This window comes from Zerene cesonia, chromosome 9, assembly GCF_012273895.1.
Source record: "Zerene cesonia ecotype Mississippi chromosome 9, Zerene_cesonia_1.1, whole genome shotgun sequence".
NCBI lineage: Eukaryota > Metazoa > Arthropoda > Insecta > Lepidoptera > Pieridae > Zerene > Zerene cesonia.
The window spans coordinates 4,491,825-4,510,957 of NC_052110.1; the positions used below are offsets into that span (position 1 = coordinate 4,491,825).

The 19,133-nt window shown below is 35.2% G+C and overlaps 1 protein-coding gene across 1 annotated transcript in view; it reads right to left on the bottom strand.

Annotated features, from left to right (window-relative positions):
- Positions 1 to 5,054: 5,054 nt before the first annotated feature.
- The window catches only part of LOC119828928 (semaphorin-5B), a 43,030-nt gene continuing 28,951 nt past the window's right edge, over positions 5,055 to 19,133 (bottom strand). Inside the window, exons 5-20 of the mRNA XM_038351244.1 lie at positions 18,415 to 18,569; positions 18,021 to 18,180; positions 16,414 to 16,613; positions 15,740 to 15,901; positions 15,156 to 15,447; positions 14,466 to 14,676; positions 13,885 to 14,040; positions 13,260 to 13,463; positions 12,109 to 12,360; positions 11,915 to 11,991; positions 11,188 to 11,404; positions 10,521 to 10,679; positions 9,845 to 9,991; positions 9,402 to 9,521; positions 8,591 to 8,733; positions 5,055 to 8,308 (exon numbers count right to left, since the gene is read on the bottom strand). Coding sequence (XP_038207172.1) covers positions 8,072 to 8,308; positions 8,591 to 8,733; positions 9,402 to 9,521; positions 9,845 to 9,991; positions 10,521 to 10,679; positions 11,188 to 11,404; positions 11,915 to 11,991; positions 12,109 to 12,360; positions 13,260 to 13,463; positions 13,885 to 14,040; positions 14,466 to 14,676; positions 15,156 to 15,447; positions 15,740 to 15,901; positions 16,414 to 16,613; positions 18,021 to 18,180; positions 18,415 to 18,569 — 2,892 coding nt within the window. The 3' untranslated portion in view covers positions 5,055 to 8,071. The remainder of the gene's footprint in view (positions 8,309 to 8,590; positions 8,734 to 9,401; positions 9,522 to 9,844; positions 9,992 to 10,520; positions 10,680 to 11,187; positions 11,405 to 11,914; positions 11,992 to 12,108; positions 12,361 to 13,259; positions 13,464 to 13,884; positions 14,041 to 14,465; positions 14,677 to 15,155; positions 15,448 to 15,739; positions 15,902 to 16,413; positions 16,614 to 18,020; positions 18,181 to 18,414; positions 18,570 to 19,133) is intronic.

Here is a 19,133-nt window from a genome sequence, read left to right on the forward strand (position 1 = left end):
AAGCAATAAACTACGCCCATTCCAAACATTTAAAATGCCTGATGTGAATTGGGATTTGCAATTAACTGTAACATAGATACGAGAAAAAGCGACAAATGATTGAAATACTAAAAGAAAAGAACTAATAATAATTATGTCGAGAAACTTATCCAATATATCAAATGTATCCAGTACTATATTTCTTCGCCATAATTAAGTAAAATAATCAGATAATAATGTTTTATTAGTATCCGAATTACAAAGTCCATAAGTTGGTCCTTCGAGTCAGCTACAAAAAATTAAAAGAGCTCCAAATATTTAATTTATAAATCAAATTACACGCTCCGATGAATTAAAATCTGCTTTAACTCCTGTAAACAGCGTTTGCAATTCAGTTCGTAAAATCGAGTTACCTTTTCGCAGGCTGAAATCGCAGGGGACTGATTTAGGACTAACTGGGGCAATTACGGCGCTTTACATGTGAAATCTAGTGGAATTCGTACTTTGTATGGAAATTGACATCCTTGTTAGTGATATTGGACTTGAGACATTGTAGAACTGTAGCGACTTCTGAATTCAAAGGAGCGTACTCTAAAAGACTCATTATAGAAGTTTTTAAATTGATTTAAATATGATACGAGTAAGATTTAATAATTTCACTGGTTTTGAAATTTGGGACCATATTTGTATGGTCTACAATTGTTATTGTCTTAGAAGCAAGCATGAAAATTAAACTTTAAGCAGACTTATCTATAAGCCTTATAAAAATTTTTAACCATATTCCACAATAGTTTATCTATTTATTGACCAAGTCGTAAACAACGATCGTAATATTAAAATAAATGATCCAGATAGTATATCTATCGTTACTTAAACACTTAGAAAAGCGATCAGTTTCGTTTATCCGAGGCACGTATCGTCTAGACTGAATACGCGTTTGACTTAATAGGTGCTATAAGTTGTAATCCATTACATTCACATATTTTATTATCATACACTAGCTGCATCCCGTGGCTTTAGAACAAAGACTCACTAAGTCTTCGTTCTAATCCCAACAAAAATTTTGTACAAATCCGAAACGCTGCGTTTTTCACTTTTTCGCGCTAAACAGCGCGCGCATATATATTGGCTGCATATATCTAGGTCTTTTGACTTTCAAAATATTAGTAGGATGCAGAGAACCTAAAAAAAATAATTGGAATATTCTTAATATTGATTAGAATAGAGGGGGTATCTAATGACGTGTATTTCAGTAATCGATGTTATTTATGTGCTAGAATGTAAAGCACATTCTTTAATAAAAAAAACTGTTAATACTTTCATATACATAATAGTTCCCTTCTGAAATGAAGGCTCCAACCAAAATACATAACAATTCACAAAAATGAATCCATTTAAATCGCAATAAGCTCTCAGTACATAATATATATATAACATAATATATAAATAAAAAGACACAAACAACTCAAATACGAAGTCAACAAAACATTTTCTTCATACAAAATGTTCATTTAATTTGTCACAATGTTTCTCATATCATTAAACAAAGATTAGACAAAAAAGAGTTGATGAAATGTTACTTTGGGGACAACACGTAAACAGCCCCAAGGCCCGCCTTTGTAGTCCTTTGTGGCATTTCGCTTTGACTAAATGAAACAGCTAGCTAATATAATTTAATATCTTCATCTAACACAGGACTGAACTGAAACTGCGGGAAAATCATGTATTTTCAGATGACTTTTATATTCTACGTAATTTGTCTGATATGGCTTTGATAACAAAAGGAATAATTATACAACACCTTTATTTTTACCTGGATCATTGAAATAATAAATTTAGTTACGTTCTATGGATATTGCTACGATTTAGGGTTTTTCGATACGTAATTTTATCTACTAGTCTTATAAACAAGATATAATCAAATCTGATATAGCTATTCGGGTACAAATCAAACGCAAAAAATAACTATTTCTATCAAAATAATTATAAAGCGTGAAATCTATTCACTATAAATTCAATCAAAATTAAAATCCAGCAAAAGACGAAAATAATTCGTTCACTCTATTTTACTAACACTATGTAGACCTACGTCATACCTAGGCCCTTACTTTTGGTTTTCCAGTCCCTTTGATGCTGAGTGAAGGTTTAAGTCAATTATGTCGATGTATGCATATTTTGTTGTGTTACCCTACGTATATTACATATATTCAACCAATTTTCAGAAAAGAACGCGTGTAAAGATTTACTTATTTATAGGAAATAAAATGAAAACTCTAGAGAATCAGATGTTTTTAAATAAAGTGCAAGCGCTTAATATGATGTATAAAATATGAAATGAACATATACTTATTTTCTTATTTGAGCAGATGCATATAACAGCAAGATTGACTTAATTAATATGAAAAGAAAAATTATACTTAAAACAATGAAAAATCTCAAATAATTATAAGTATGTATATTACGTTTCGACATGTTTACATTGTGTCTACTCAATAAAGACTTCAGACGATTGAGGATTTAAAAGCCGATAACTAGATGCAAGTGACTATCAATTTGTTTAATGTAGAGCAAGCTCAGAGGCTACAAGGCATAAAAGTATTTTAAATTTTTATACACATTGAACATGTCATTTAATTTATTGCGTATTTTATTTTGATATGTAAGTTGGTAGTTATTTTTTATTTTGTATTTAAACGTGTACTTGAAAATAAAAATGTAGTAATATACTTGATACTAGCTGCGCCCCGCGGCTTCACCCGCGTAAGTCCATACACCGTAGGAATATCGGGATAAAAAGTTGCCGATATGTTATTCCAGTTGTCCAGCTGTCTACGTACCAAATTTCATGGCAATCGGTTCAGCAGTTTTTCCCGTGAAAGAGCAACAAACGCACACACCTCCTTACAAAACTTTCACATTTATAAAATTAGTAGGATAGGATAAAGTAAGTTTCTATGTGAATACTTTGTTGTTTTCATGCCATTAAACTAATAAATAATCATACACAACTTACGTTTCGTATTCCAGCTAAAATAAGACAAGTCTGAATATTTATAACGCGTCAATACTTAGATTATACAATATCGATCTGTTTGTTTACAGAGCAGTGTTTATAATGGATAATAATTGTTTTGGCGTGGTTTACCAATATTTAGCTGAATTAATGCGTAATTGAATTGCGAAGTATTTAGATATTATGTCTCTATTAAGACAATGCTTCGTGATCAACTATAGATTATTATTGTATTAGTTGAATTCTAAATTGGAATTTTGATATTGCACCTAAATATAAACACATTCCCTTTGCAAGCCTATTACTCCAGATTTGCTCGAGATGAAATAAACATATCAAACCATTGTCTAACCTTAGGTAGTTATAGTTATAATATGCATGGATTTGTAGTATATTAAAACGATAGATAACGTCTAAGCCCGGATTAAGATGTAGATAATAACGGTTCATTCTTATATCAGGTAATAACAATTATTATAAAAAAAGCAGTAAGACCTCTTAATATATGTTCTGACGATTTAACAATGCTTCTGGAAGTCTAATAGCATATATAAATGTTTAAATTTAAAGGCATTCATAGTAAAAAATAATTGACCAATGCCCTCTTAGCACCTTATAGAAAATCATAATTTTATTATTAATGATCATATATTTGTAAGGATACATTAAATATTAGTACGTAATAAAAAATGTACTGCAGTTCTACACAACTGCCTAATTGATGCAGTCAGTTGATAACAAATCGCACAAAGACTCACAAAGACTATTAACAAAGTGAGGGTAGTTGGACCGAACATTGAATAAAGGTTTGAACACCATGGTACAATCCCTACGTATGCGCGCCGTTACTGAGTGATTCGAGTTTTTATAGGATTCGAAAGCTAAACAAGTTTTGACAATTAGGAATTAAAGACTTTTTAACGGATTTTAAACGCGATTTATTCATTATATTATTAACCCGACGTTTCGACTTTCGAACACTTTACAGCGAACGTGGTCGTGGTTATGAAAAGCGACATCTGTATCTTAACTAACAATGATTCCACCAACAGAATATTAAAACATAATTGATATCGGACATAATATATTAGCTGCACGTCACCCCTCCGTCCGGGTAGTTATAACCTTTAATTAAAATAATAAAAAATATTTCTCTTAATCTTTTAAGTTGGGTCAAACTACACATGGTGTGGAGATTTGATTAAAATCGGTTGAGTAATTTAGGAGTCCATCGCGGACAAACAATGTGACAGGTAATTTATATATACATTAAAATTTATTTATTTCTATTTATTTAAAACGTTATGAGTTAATGCATCAATAGTTCGGTATATAATACAGCAGATACTTATAATTTATTACATAACGGATGCAGTTTTCATTACTATAATGGCAGTTAATTCCGCATTCGATCTGATATACTTGCCTTTCACACAAATTGCTCCAGCATTGCTGAAAATGGTTTTATATGATGTCATTAAAATACGCTATAAAAATTGTCACCTGAATATAAATTATGTTTTCGTATTACTTGTAAACTAGATTAGGCATCCAATGAGCGCCTTCTTAATTCTACATTTTTTTAATTTATTTAGCACCTTTATTACACATAAATATCAACAATGGGTATAAATTATGTACAATGGTGTGGCCTTATCACTTTAGTGATCTCTTCCAGGCAACCCCTATGTTTATAACCTAAAATCCTTCTTTCGATACTTGGTTGCATCTTATAAGCCTTGAATGATGGCGAAATTAACTTTGTGTTGTACGCTTTCAAGTGTAAAATACCCACAGAACGGATTTTGATGAAATTTACTATAAAGACTAAATCTTGAGATAGGGAGCCATTTTAGCTTTTTTGTCCAGGGAACAAAAGAAGTTATTGATTGGTATTATCCACGCTTTAATGGATAAAAAAGTAACCCAGATTTGGCAATGTTTCAGAAAAAAAAAATAATATGTCAGTCTCAATCATAATTATAACAAAGCTAAAAACTCAGCCTGAGTTGCAGCAACACCGCGGCAAGGCGATGAACTACCCAAAAATGAAACCAACGCATAATACGACAGTCTTTATTTACTTTTAAGTAGTTAGCGTAATAACAATGTACAGCTCAACCGATATTTTCACAAGTCCTGCAATTTATCAATTTATTCTCTTATTACATATCTTTACGAATCACAATTTTAATCTCTTAACAATAAAACGTTTAATCGGTGAGTTTCGTGAGAAGCCTCTTACATAATACAGGATACATTGTGACGTCATATAAAAGTACCAAATTATGTTTTTATATCGAATAAAAGTATTTAATTATCGCTCATCAATTACTGTCACACAGTCTTGCGAGTTTCATGCAATAACAGAATTGAAATTAGATTAAATTTCAAATAAATAATTCTAATTTATGTCAAAAATAATTATAAGAATTACTCAAAGAATGTAGAACTCACTGATAAAAGAAAGACATGGGAAGACGTATAGGCAAACGTTACATTATTCATATATAAATAAATCTCTTCAATATAAAACCATACTAAATATTACTAGAAAATTCTAGTAAAGTCGAGAAAATTCTAGCAAATTGTACTTTTAAATGACGCAACACGTACATAATTTGTCTCGTAAACATCGAATAATACATAGCTCATAGCTTATACTTTCAATCCACATACACAACTCAGGGCTATACAATTTATAACAAGCATTCAAATATTTTACTATTAAACATATGATATAAACTAAAATATAACATTCGACTCAACATGAGCCACTATAACGTTGAAAGTTCAACAATTCATATAAAAATATAAAAGTGATCATTTCTAAATTATAAAATATAAGGAATATTTTTTTAAAGATACGTATGTATACGCGTGGCTAAGGCACCGGTTTTGTACTACTAGTGCTGTGTATAGAATATACATATTATGAGTCGTTTCACACACACATTGTCTTTCAAAACGACTGAGTGTTCTTAGTTTGATTTGTCTGTGTGTGTTTGGGTGTGGCTGTATATGGCATCGTAGCTCCCGAACGAATAAACTGATCTTGATGTCTCTTTTTATTTGAAAGGTCGGGAGTGTTTTTAGGTATGATCGATAATAATCAGTTAGGGACAACCGCCGTCAAATAAAGATGGGTTAAATCATTTTTAACAATTCCCTCATGTCAGCACAAATATACTCACTAATACACACAAACACAAATTTCAAATCCAAGATGGCCGTCAACACAAAATGAGGTTGGGCTTTTATAAATTTTTCATTTAATTTACATGTTATAAGAACTTTCAGTATTGGAAAAATAACGTTTTATTGCACTGATTTTTTTCATTACTATATAAATGCATATTTGTTTATGGGAACTGCATTCCTCATTCACTCCTTTAGTCATATATTCTTGTTTTTATATTTAATTTTAAATAAATTTCAAAAGTTATCACTACTCTATGCATGTGTGAAATACTCTCAATTTAGATAAGGCAGCATTTAAAGCGTGCATTTATTTTTTTCATTGATATAATATCTATAAATTATTCAAGTCAATCTTTACCAATACACATTCAAATATAATTCTTCATTACAAATTGATATTCAAATTTTAGTCTCTTACATTTAAATTGGAAAAATATTATACATTGAAGGCACTTATAAACAATGGACAGCGATTAATTAGATATAATAACATACATGGCACAATCGGCTTTGTTATATAATGTTTAAACTTAATATTATTCTATACATTTACACCATGGCACTGAGCTTCTAAAACTTACTACAGATAATATATAAAAAAAATAACATTTACAATATAATTCGTAAGAAATAATTATAATGCAATAAATTTAGGTATAACAGATATGTTCTATACAGGAAATTTGAATTAAAATACTTGATTAAGTCTGAAATTAAAGAAATATTAGAATTGCCAACTTCATTTCTATAAAAACAAATTGCTATCAACATTTTCATACGAAATTGTATGAATATTTTCAAAGTGATAAAGATCAAAGATTTGTATATGTCTACTCAATTTACATGAAGAGATGAAGTCTCAGATTCCAGCCAATATAATTAAAATGAATAACTTACGAAGCCCTACATTATTAACATCTAAAATTCAAATATTTATTTATTAATAGCAAGTGATAATGTGAGTAGATTTTTACAAATAGCAGATTTTAGATAAGTTGCAATTTACATCTATTGTCTAAAATCTCCGAGATCAGAACCGAAAATAATCTACTACGAAAAGATATGGAAGATATGACAGTTGTGACATCAGCCAACCCGCACTTGGCCAGCATGGTGGATTAGGGCCCTGAACCCTCATGGGACACCTGTGTCACCAGTGGGGGCTGATGATGATGATGAAAAGATAACAATAGACTTCCTATACTACCTACAAGTCCCATGGCACGGCCATTTGACCTAAATAACTTCGTAAATAAGTAAATAACTTAGCTCTTAACAGTGTTCAGCTGCCAATAGACGTCGAAGCGAAAGTAATTACTTAGGTTCATAGACTTAATAACTTTAACTACGATCGCGATTTCACTATTAAAATACATCAGTTTTATATATAATAAGGAAATTCTGTCGTCAATAATAGACTCAAATACAAATATTATTTGATATGTACAAATACGTCATTTTACAATATACATTCATTTCTCTTTTCGAGCTTAATTGATAAATATAATATATGAAAGTATCCATTAATTCCTTCATTTCATATTACAAAAAAAACAAAGCCTAAAAAAATAATAGGCGTCAAGTAAAAAAAAATGTCAAATCATTCTAGATGGTAGAACATCAAGCTCTAACCAGTCATTCAATATCACCTACAAGGTTTTCCGTAACAAATGTTTCAAATACAAAGATGGCCAATACATATGTATCAAATACAAAGATCGCCAATACAATTGTTTCAAATACAAAGATGGCCAATACATATGTTTCAAATGCAAAGGTGGCCAATACAAATGTTTTAGATACAAAGGTGGTCATTACAAACGTTTCAATTATAAAAATGTTCAATACAAACACGTGTCAATTACAAAAACGACTCGTTCAATAAAATTTATCTTCTTCAACATCCAAATTGTTTTTATTATTCGGTTGATTGGAATGTCGTCTTATTGTGCCCATAGTATCGTATTCATTTGCAATTGCTTTTGGATACAATTTGGGGGTAGTTACGGCCGTATTGTGGTTGTTAGCGTTAGATATATTATTGCTTTTCGATAGAAGTATACCGCTAGTCCCACCGATGCCTGAGAACGAAGGCTGCCGTTTCGCTTTGCGAGGCTAGAAGGAATGTTTGATTTTTAAAAATTGATAAACGTATAGTATATTTTTTAAGAGGGGGATAGATTGTCGGAATTGTTGGACATTTATGTAATCTCATAACACAATCTCAGTGGAAAAAAATCATTAAAGTTATCTTTCAAAATCACCTGTGATCAGTAACCTGTGATGTGAAATCATGATGTGACAAATAGCGATCTTAGAAAACCCGCATTCCTTTGTGGGTCGTGGTTGTTTTAAAAGGGTTTTTATGATTAATTTTGTTAACTAAGATATACTTACAACTTCCTTCAAAGGTACAGTGACGTAGCTGTTCTGTTTCGCCGTAATATAGTGAGGGCTGGAAGGCACCCTCGGTTGCTTCCTCCACGGGAGGGACCCTCGGCGGTGGCAGAATATCACACCAGCAAGGCAGACTAGGCAACCTGGATAAAATATCAAATAGGTATATAGATATGGATGATACAGCTTTTTTTAATAACGGGTTGGGGAGACTGTAAAATATATTCCTGGAATTTCAACACCGATATTATAATAAACTATAGATTCTCAATTGATTTCATTTCTTACAATTAATTATTACGGAATTTGTTAAATTAAAGTTTAAAATTTTGACATTATTGATTATACCTGACACATACATTATGTGTTATATATGTTGCAGATATATAGCAAACTAGCTACGCCCCGCGGTTTCACCCGCGTAAGTCCGTATCCCGTAAGAATATCCGGATAAAAAGTTACCTATATGTTATTCTAGTTGTCCAGCTGTCTACGTACCAAATTTCATTGCAATCGGTTCAGTAGTAGTCTTTGCGTGAAAGAGTAACAAACTAACACACATCCTTACAATCTTTCGCATTTATTATAATAGTAGGATTGAAAATTGCATGAACGTTAAAAAATAGCTTATACTTCGAAAACATCATTAACTTATTAAAAGTATACAAAGATCTCATATAATACTGTGTAGATCAGATCAGAGATCATTTTCATCTTAGCAAATTATGTCAATCCGTCTATACCTAGTTCAATGTATCATCATTACATAAAATAAAGTATGTGTATAAAAAAACAGATAAAAATATCTCACCCATAACAAAAGCAGCAACAACGCAACCAACAATGCCGCCCACACTGAGGGAGTCACTGCGCAGAGTTACGAAAGATGCCATTTCAACACCTTGACTGTACGCCGGCATCGCGTACAATTCTGATGGAAAAATAAGCATTTCTGATTAAGAAAAATTGTAAAGATTTACGTACCTACAAAGAAATTCTAACAATAAACTGTGTACAAGACAATTGTTTCAAACTCCAAATTTAATTTAATTAAAAAACATATCCAATTCAACACAATAAATATACATAATTTTTTCTATCAATACGTTCCAACCATATTTGCATTTTATCCCTTGTTAGGTAACGAAAAAGTAAGTAAAAAATATGAAAATGACAGAATGCTGATGACGTCACAGATAGAATAGTCAATCTCGCACATACACCGGCAGCATTCTCCCTCTCGCTCGCACTCACCATTGTCCATATCGTTGTCCGCGTCGCACCTGGCCACCTGCAGCTGCGCGCCCACGCACGCGCCCGTCTCGCAGCTCCTGCGCCTCACCCGCTCGCCCCCCTCGCACTCGCCCCACGGCCCCCACGCGCCCCAACCTGATTCTGTATCTAAATAAAACATATTATGCATTAACATTCATGACGATATAAATTATCGCACGTGCCAGATCTGGCAAATACTCTGAAACACGGGAGGGGGGGGGGGGGGGGGGGGGGACTGACTGCGTATTTATATACGGTCTAGCTGTTTCGACCCGAGTTCGCCCGGTTTGATCCAATAAAAAAAATAACCAGTGTTACTGAGTAAAGATAGAGCTTTAATTTTTAGTTCCACATCATCAAGCTTCTTTATAAATGAATTTTTTTTTTAAAGAATAAAAAAAATTTATCACGAGGCGAGATTCGAAAGCGCGTTTTTTTGCGAATCCAAATTCTTTCGAATCCCGCCTCGTGATTGAATTATTTCTATCTTTTAAAATTTAACATAAGAAGATATAGCTTTCTTAAGGAAAAATAATAATAGTAATGCATACAGCAGTGAGTTTATTCATTGTATACAAAAGTACATTTGTTTGTTTGAGTATGTGTGTGTGTGTGCGTGTGTGAGGTGATTAATTTACATTTGTTAGTTACGAACCTGCACAAGTATTAACACAGATTCTCCTCTCGAGCGCCGCACCTGCGTCAGCGCAGCCTTCGGGCGACAAGCACATCCTAGTGCGGGTTCGGTGCCCGGTGGAGCCGCTGTCGCAACTGCCGCTGCATTCACTCCAATCACTCCAGCATGACCACTCGCCTGCGACAAATATACTTGTATTAAACAAATAAACGATAATTTTAAAACATTTTGATCATTGAATCTAGACGCGTAATCGGCAATATTTCTGAATTATTTTTGGAATCGTTATTAATTTGTTAAATTATGACATTGATTAGGGACAAGTAATTTATATATATTAAAATGTCATCGTCATCATCATCATCAGCCCATATATGTTCCCACTGCTGGGACACAGGCCTCCTATGAGGGTTCAGGCCATAATCCACCACGCTGGCCCAGTGCGGGTGTGCAGATGTCATATGTCGTCGAACTTTGATTCTCGGACATGCCGGTTTCCTCACGATGTTTTCCTTCACCGTTTAAAGCTGTGGTGATATTATCTACATGCGCAGCTAAATTGAAAAATCAATTTATTTCCTGCACGCTCGCCTGGTCTCGAACGCCGACTTATCGAACACAAGTCCGAGGTCCTCTCCACTGAGCCACCGCTGCTTATATATTAAGAAGTAGGTTGTACATTTACCATTGCACGCATGCGTGTTGCAGGCGCGCATCATGTCGGCGGGCCCCTCGCAGGGCGGGCGGCGGCAGCGGCGCGCGCGCGGCTGCTGGCCCCCGCCGCAGGGCGCCGAGCAGGCCCCCCACGGACCCCACGGCTCCCAGCCGCCCTCCTGCGGGGGCGAGCTGCTGCACGCGCCGTGCGGGCTGCAGTAGCGCTCCTCTTCGCGCGCCAGGGACAGCTGCCAGATTGTGGACGGTTCATTATGTGCGTGTATTGAATTTTTAGTTTTACAGCATTGACTTGCTTTATAAGTGGAATTTTTTCAAAGAAATAAAACGAAATAAGATCACGATATAGACTATGGCGGGCACATGAAGTCGAAAGAAAGGAAGAAATTCGATTGCTGAGGCGGAATTACGGGTTGCCGAGATGCTAAGCGTTCCTACAGTTTGGTAAAAAGACGGTTCGAATCCCGTCGTGAGCAATTTTTTTTCTATCTTTCAAAAATTTCTCGTATGCTTGTATTTTCTGTTTATAAATTTATCAAATATTTAGTTATCAAAGGCTGACCAAAAATGTATTTGTGTACACTATTTATACTGCTCATGCTTTTGTCTGCAGTTTAGTCCTCGTTGTCAAAAGTAATTAAAAGTAATACTTAATATTATCAGCCTATATATAACAATATAAGCCAGAGTGAACAGGTAGTTTTAAGAAGATCAGAAAGTAGAGCAACAATTCAACTTACCTTTATTTGTTCTGGTGTGGGCGCTTTACATAGGAACTTGAATCGCTTTTCTGTGTAACTGCCGTCTGTTGCATTACCTGTTCATAAAAAGATGATTTGTTAGATAGGAAAAAACATGTATCTGGCACGTGTGATAATTGATTAATTAAAAAAATCATCAAAGAACATTACTACCATCAATAATTGCAACTCACCCAAGATCTGCACCCAGGGGGTCCACGCGGTCGCCTTGCGCACCTCGCAGGGGCGCAGGTCGCAGGGCTGGCGCTCGTGGCGGGCGCCCTCGCAGTCGGCGCCCCCGTGCGCGGGCGGCGGGCTGGCGCACACGCGGCGCCGCTCGCGCGCGCCCGCGCCCGCGCCGCAGCCCGCGCCCGCGCCCGCGCCCGCGCACGCCGACCACGCGCCCCACGGCGACCAGCCGCCGTCCACGGGCGCCAGCGCCGGATCTGATCAATGGATATTATATATGTTATCTCCATGTATATAAAATTCTCGTGTCGCAATGTTCGTTACGATACTCCTCCGAAACGGCTAGAATCGACCAATATCTATTTTTCTTACTCCTAAATTACAAGATTAGGGCAGAACAGCGTTTGCCGGGTCAGCGAGAATACATATAACAATACACATATTGTTGCATATGAATTGTAGTGTATTATTTTTGTTAATGTGTGTGTACGATTGGTGTGTTCGAGATATATGAGTGCGTTTACTGGAGTAAGAGGTGTATGTGGTGTGTTTACATAAAATACGGCACGACGCCATGCAATACAAATAACATTAGAGAATTTATGTATTTTTTTTTTTTTGTATTTAGTGCTTACAATATTTCAATGATCATTTCAATGATGGTCCGCTCTTATTGGTTACTACGGTCCGCCCCGACTTCGCCGATGGTACATATATAGCCTTAATCCGTCCTCAAAAAAATGGGCTATCTAAAACTAAAAGAATTATTCATAACGGTCCAGTTGTTCTTGAGATTAGCGTGTTCAATCAAACGAACTCTTCAGCTTTATAATATAAGTATAGATACTGATTTCATATAACCACAACTTTAGCTTATAGCCTAGGCAAATAAAATTATTTTATCATTATGTAACATTTTAAGTTAAGAGCAAAATATTAAAAAAAAACAAACACTGCAGTCAAGATTAACTTATTTAAAACCATAAACAGGATAATTTATTAATGAACTAACTAAAATAATTTTGTAATTATATTTTGAATACACCCAACTTAGTTAGAGGAGCGCTAGAATAATCAAAAATACACAAAGAACCACAAATATTTCCAAAGATACTATATAGGCATAGTTTGCAGGTCGTCTACACAAATCACACACCTGGACAAGGAGGCAGATTAGCGCAGTACAAGTCCTGCACGTCCTGTCCCACGCACACCCGTCCGCCGAATTTAGGTTCAGGCGACGTGCATGTCCTGCGTCTAGACTTCACAGCGATCCCGCAAGTGGTGGAGCACTCTGACCAGGATGACCACGCTGACCAGCCACCGTGGACTGTGCAGTTCGTCACTGCTATACTGGCTCCTGTAAATTTTGAGCTTATGTTACTACAATTTTGTGACATTTTGAGCAATTCTATGAAATTATGACGCTTAGCAAGCTCAGGACAAGGAAAATATATTTAAATGAAAATTATATTTAAATTAATATAATTCTTAAAAAGCTAACTACATTCTTCCGGTTATTCTCTGTAAAAACAGCTTTCCGAAACGGTGTTAAGTATCGAATATTTTGTATAATATAGGCCAGTCAAAATTGCTTCAAATTATTGTTAACAAAGTAATCACTAGCTTTTGAGTATTATGATTTATGATTTTATGGATCCCATCAACTATAAACTCCTAAAAGTAATACGCATTATTTTTATTTTATATATAAGATAACATAATCTATATGTACGTACATCTGTCTGTATACAATAAAACTTCCACACATTGGCACTCACCAGCGCACGCTTGCCCGCCATTGGCCGGCCGCGGGTTGTCGCACCTGCGCGTGCGGCACACGCACATGTCGGGCTTGTCGTCGCCGTACGGAGCCCGCGGCGTGCCGTCCTGCATACACGCCTCCCACTCGGACCAGGATGACCAGCTGCCGTCGACTGAAAAAAGTTTTCAAGTATATTTAGTATTGACCAACTTTCAGGTTTAATCATCGTAAATGACATACTAAAATCTTTCCCGAAAACCACGCTAAGATTTAGTGAAAACAAAATAACAATCGGTAGCTTTTAAGTTTATTGCGACACGACGGAGAACTTTGGTTTATAACAAATACGACAAAAAGCTCTGAAAAAGTGCTTAACAGCTGTGTCTTGTATAAAGACCTTAATATTTCCTAAATAATACTTTATGATAAACTCAAGAAAACCGAGTTGCGGCGGGTTACGTTTGTTTGTATGGACGCTCGCCTCAACAAAGCACAACCAATAAATACGCAATGATTTTTCCAACCAAAGTTAGAAAGAACCACATATAACTGATATATTTTCAAATACCAGGCTCTCATAACACCCCCCCGACTCACCGGGCGTGTTCACAGTGGGGCAAGCGGCCGTGTTCTGCGCGAAGTACGAATGTTGTACGTGCGGCGCCGCGCGCACGCACACCTCCCGCGCGTCGTCCCAGCCGCAGTGCGGGTCGGTGGCGCCCACGCAGCTCGACCTGCTCTTGTACCGGGCACAACGCTCGCTGCCGATACGGAGCACGCCTGTACTGCTGCCTATGTATAGCGACATCTGTGGGACAATTCGTTATTACATAGAGAGTAAGAAACAACATTCAATTTTTTCATTCAGGTTATGCGGATGTTTTAAATCTACACTAATGTTATAAAGAGGAAGATTTTGCAGTTTTGTTTGTTTGTTTCAAAAACTACTGGACCGCTTTTAAAAATTCTTTCAGCATTAGAAATCTGCAACTGCGCTGAGTGACATAGGCTATATATGTACCGTGGGCGAATCCGGGGCAAATAGATAATTATTAAATAAATACATAAATTCAATGAAAAACAAACAATTCTAAATTGTTGTTGCAATCATTATTCCATTAAAGATTTCGATAACAATATCTTCAAATTGTTGTGAAAGATCTGATTTGACGTATCTTATTTGTGTGCTTTTACTTGAATTCTTATATTATCATATTGTATTTGGATTATAGTATAATAAATTGACTTGACATTTTTAAGTACGAGGTAGTGTAGATAAAAACTTACCGTATCCTTGACAAACTGCATTGTCATCACATCATAACCACCGATAGCATCTCTCAACTTCCATATCTCGACCACACACGCTCCCTCATACCGCGGCAGTATTGCCAGCTTCACGATATAACTCTCCTCTGTTGATACGAACACTACGAGCTGCTTTCCCACATTTTTTGTGTTGGCAACATCTACGGTTACGTGCGTGAAGCGTTCTAACGTCGCTTTGTATACGGGCTCGCCTGATATCGGCCGGATAGCGTCATACATTAGGTGATATCGATGGTATTCTATTGCTGGTCTGGAATAAATATATTAAAGTTATCAAAAATGAAAAAATGTGTGGAAAATTTCATAAGTGTTTAGTTTTTAAATTACTTTTAAATTTGGTATACAGAATATTTATAATACCACAACCTGTTTAACGAGTATGAACAAAAAAAATACAGACATAAATAAATATGTTTAAAGTAATACAAAAAAAACGTTCAACTTTTAAATTATAACAGCTACAATTAATTAAAAAAAATAATAATAAGTTGAAACGTGGTAGAATCATCTTTAAACATAATATGTTTCTAGGTTTAACTTACCTAGTATCCGGCATGCATCTAAAGTGTTCTCTAGCCTGTCTAGATGGTGACTTGGGCTCCCAAGTAGATGTCGGCGAGTCTTGTACTTTGTATGGCCCTTCAAAAGCGGCCTGTATGTCTGACATATTGTATATACACACAGCACTACCGGCTATACTGTTACTGTTGGAAAAGAAAAAAATACATTAGCAATTATCTACAGATATTAGTAACACATCATAATTTTTAATTATCTATCCAAATAATTAATATAAAAAGCAGTGGTAACTCAGTAGTGAGAACCTCGAACTTCAAAATCGATAAGTCGGGGTTCGAGACCGGGCGAGCATGCAGGAAATAAATTGATATTCCAATTTATCTGCACATGTAGATAACATCACCACTGCTTAAAACGGTGAAGGAAAACATCTTGAGGAAACCGGCATGTCCAAGAATCAAAAGTTCGACGACATGTGACATCTGCCAACCCGCACTTGGCCAGCGTGGTGGATTATGGCCTGAACCCTCATAGGAGGCCTGTGTCCCAGCAGTGGGAACAAATATCGGCTGATGATGATGATCCAAATAATCAAATGGTCCTTCGAGCCGGACAATACTGTTCCACCATCAGTTCAATATATAGAAACTACGCCTCCTTAATATAAATTACATATGATTCTAATTCTTTCACTTACACAGGCGTAGTAAACACGGCAACAAGTATCTTCTCCTGCGGTAGATATTCGACGCTCTGCACTTCATCGTAATTGAACGACACGTCACCGGGCACTGAGCATTTGAGTCGAGCCTTGAGGAACGTACTCCAGTTGTCTTTCATTACCAGGTGACCGCCTGAGTCGTTCTTGCACACACGCGCAATGCGAGAGTAAATTATCTGAAAGGTGGATTTAGAGCTGCTTTCATCGCTTGCTGATTACTCTTTGGTACAAATTTTTATTATGTCATTTAAACTGGCAAGTAGAGTAGAGAAAGCAAATACTATATATATTATTTTCAATGTAGCTAAAGAAGTGATAGAATTTTAATTGAATGTAGTTTATATTACGCTTTTAGAAACAATCTTTGATACAGAAACTAAACCTTAAATTAATCGTTGATTCAATAAAAAAAATCAAGTTAAATAAGGGATAATTGAATATATAATACCTAAAATAACAATTATATTTCAGGTAATAACGATCTCAAAAATTAGGTCAAACCTTATTTGTTTAGACTACTTGTAATTTATTTATGTAATAGGAAATATCCACAAACATAATCTACATTCTCCATTTACAATAATAATACAAATTAAACACACGCTTCTAACGTTATTCACTTAGAGCATTTCAATTATATCACCGTTTCACATCACAGTGTTATTATGTGAATTATATAGTTATGTATGTAAATATGTGTACACACAATCTTAGTGAAACTTGTAGTGAAAGTGCAGTTGTAAATTATCATAAATAAACAACGCTTTCTTTATTCGTTCTTTGTACCAATTTTATATCTAACTACACAATTACCAACTATCCATCACATGTTGGTTTTATTGCAAGGAAATCCATTTACATTCACAAAGTCAAATGGACTATTGAATACGTATGTTATTTGTGTACGATTGCTTCCATAAAAATGTAAATGCGTTTGACAATGTACCAATACTTTGAATTGTAAAGTAAGTTCCTGCCATACGTACAATTCGTCATGATACAATCGAGTTTAAACCGTATTGCATTGAGTTAACGATCAAAGTCACTGTTGTATTGTATTGCAATGTCATCCAAGTAATAAATTGCAAACAATTTAAGAAGCTTACATTTTACTGTGTTTGATATACACAATTAATGGATAACTGTATGTTGTTATAGAAATTATACGCTATTTCGCTATGACTAGAGAATTTAATTTGCTAAATAATTGACGAAACCAAATCAACTATTCATTGAATTTAGATCAAATTAAAAAGAAATGTAATACTTATGTACGTGTCCATTTCTTTTTTTATATTTCTTAATTATACACATTAATACTTAAATAAATTAATGAAAAAATTAACATTTTATCAGTTAACGAGCTCTTTATATTATATCTTACTAGCTTCGCCCCGCGGTTTCACCCGCGTAAGTCCGTATCCCGTAGGAATATCGGGATCAAATTTCATTGCAATCGGTTCAGTAGTTTTTGCGTGAAAGAGCAATAAACGCACACACATCCTTACAAACTTTCGCATTTATAATATTAGTAGGATTAGTAGGAAGGATATCATTAATTACATTCTGACTTAAACAAATACCTTTCCACAATTTAAATGTTCGACGGCGACCTCCCTGAAGACAAAATAAACAAAATTATCATCCTCAAAGCTTCCGACAAATTGGGGTTCATTCAACCAATTCAAGTCATATTGCGTTGTCCGTAGCATGCCTGTGTCTCTGGGGGATGCCCCTCGACTCCTGGAAAATGGATTTGTAATTTGTAAGATGTACTTTTTGAGGTTATATTAGTTTTTAATTGTATGTGTTTTCAGTTACGGTATACAATTACTGACTGACAAACGTAAAATAAAAATAACATAATTCACTTTAAATATTTACAAATAATAAAAATCTTGTCAAGACTCCAAAAATTCTATCAAAATACGGTTATAAAAAAATTATAACCAATCTTATCAAAATGTCCCCACAAACCTGCATATTGCCGTGTCAGAGCTGGTGAAATCAGTGGGCGTGCCCGCATAATACTCGCCACTAGAAGACAAAATGGCGGTTACGTTGGAATGGGGATTGTGGGGGCAATTCGCCACCCCGGATACCCATTCTGACACCATGCTCAGTGATTCAATCTGGAATAAATGAAATAATAGATGTATTAGCATGTATAGCATGCAATATATGTACATAGCTGGGCCCTGAAGACTATTCATCCATAACTTTCATGCTTTATTTCAATCTTTAAAGGGTTGATGTTGATACATAAGACAAGATTATTTAATGTAATGCCTGTAGTTTAAATGTAATATGTATTTGCTGGTGTTCCATTAATTAAAAATAAAATAATTAAATAAATAAATTAAGCCTATTATCCTACTAATGTTATAAATGCGAAAGTTTGTGTGTGTTTGTTGCTCTTTCACGCAAAAACTACTGAACCGATTGCAATGAAATTTAATACGTAGATTGCTGGATAGCTGAAATAACATAAAGGCTACTTTTTATCCCGATAATTCTACGGGATACGGACTTACGCGGGTGAAACCGCGGGGCGCAGCTAGTTAAATAGATGAATTGAACTGTTAAAATTGTTTCGTACGGCGAGTGGGGGAGTCGGAGGCCGGTTCCGTTTGACCTTTACCAATTCATTCCCTCTTTCCAGTCGTCAATCCTTTCCTTATCCCTTACCCCATAAA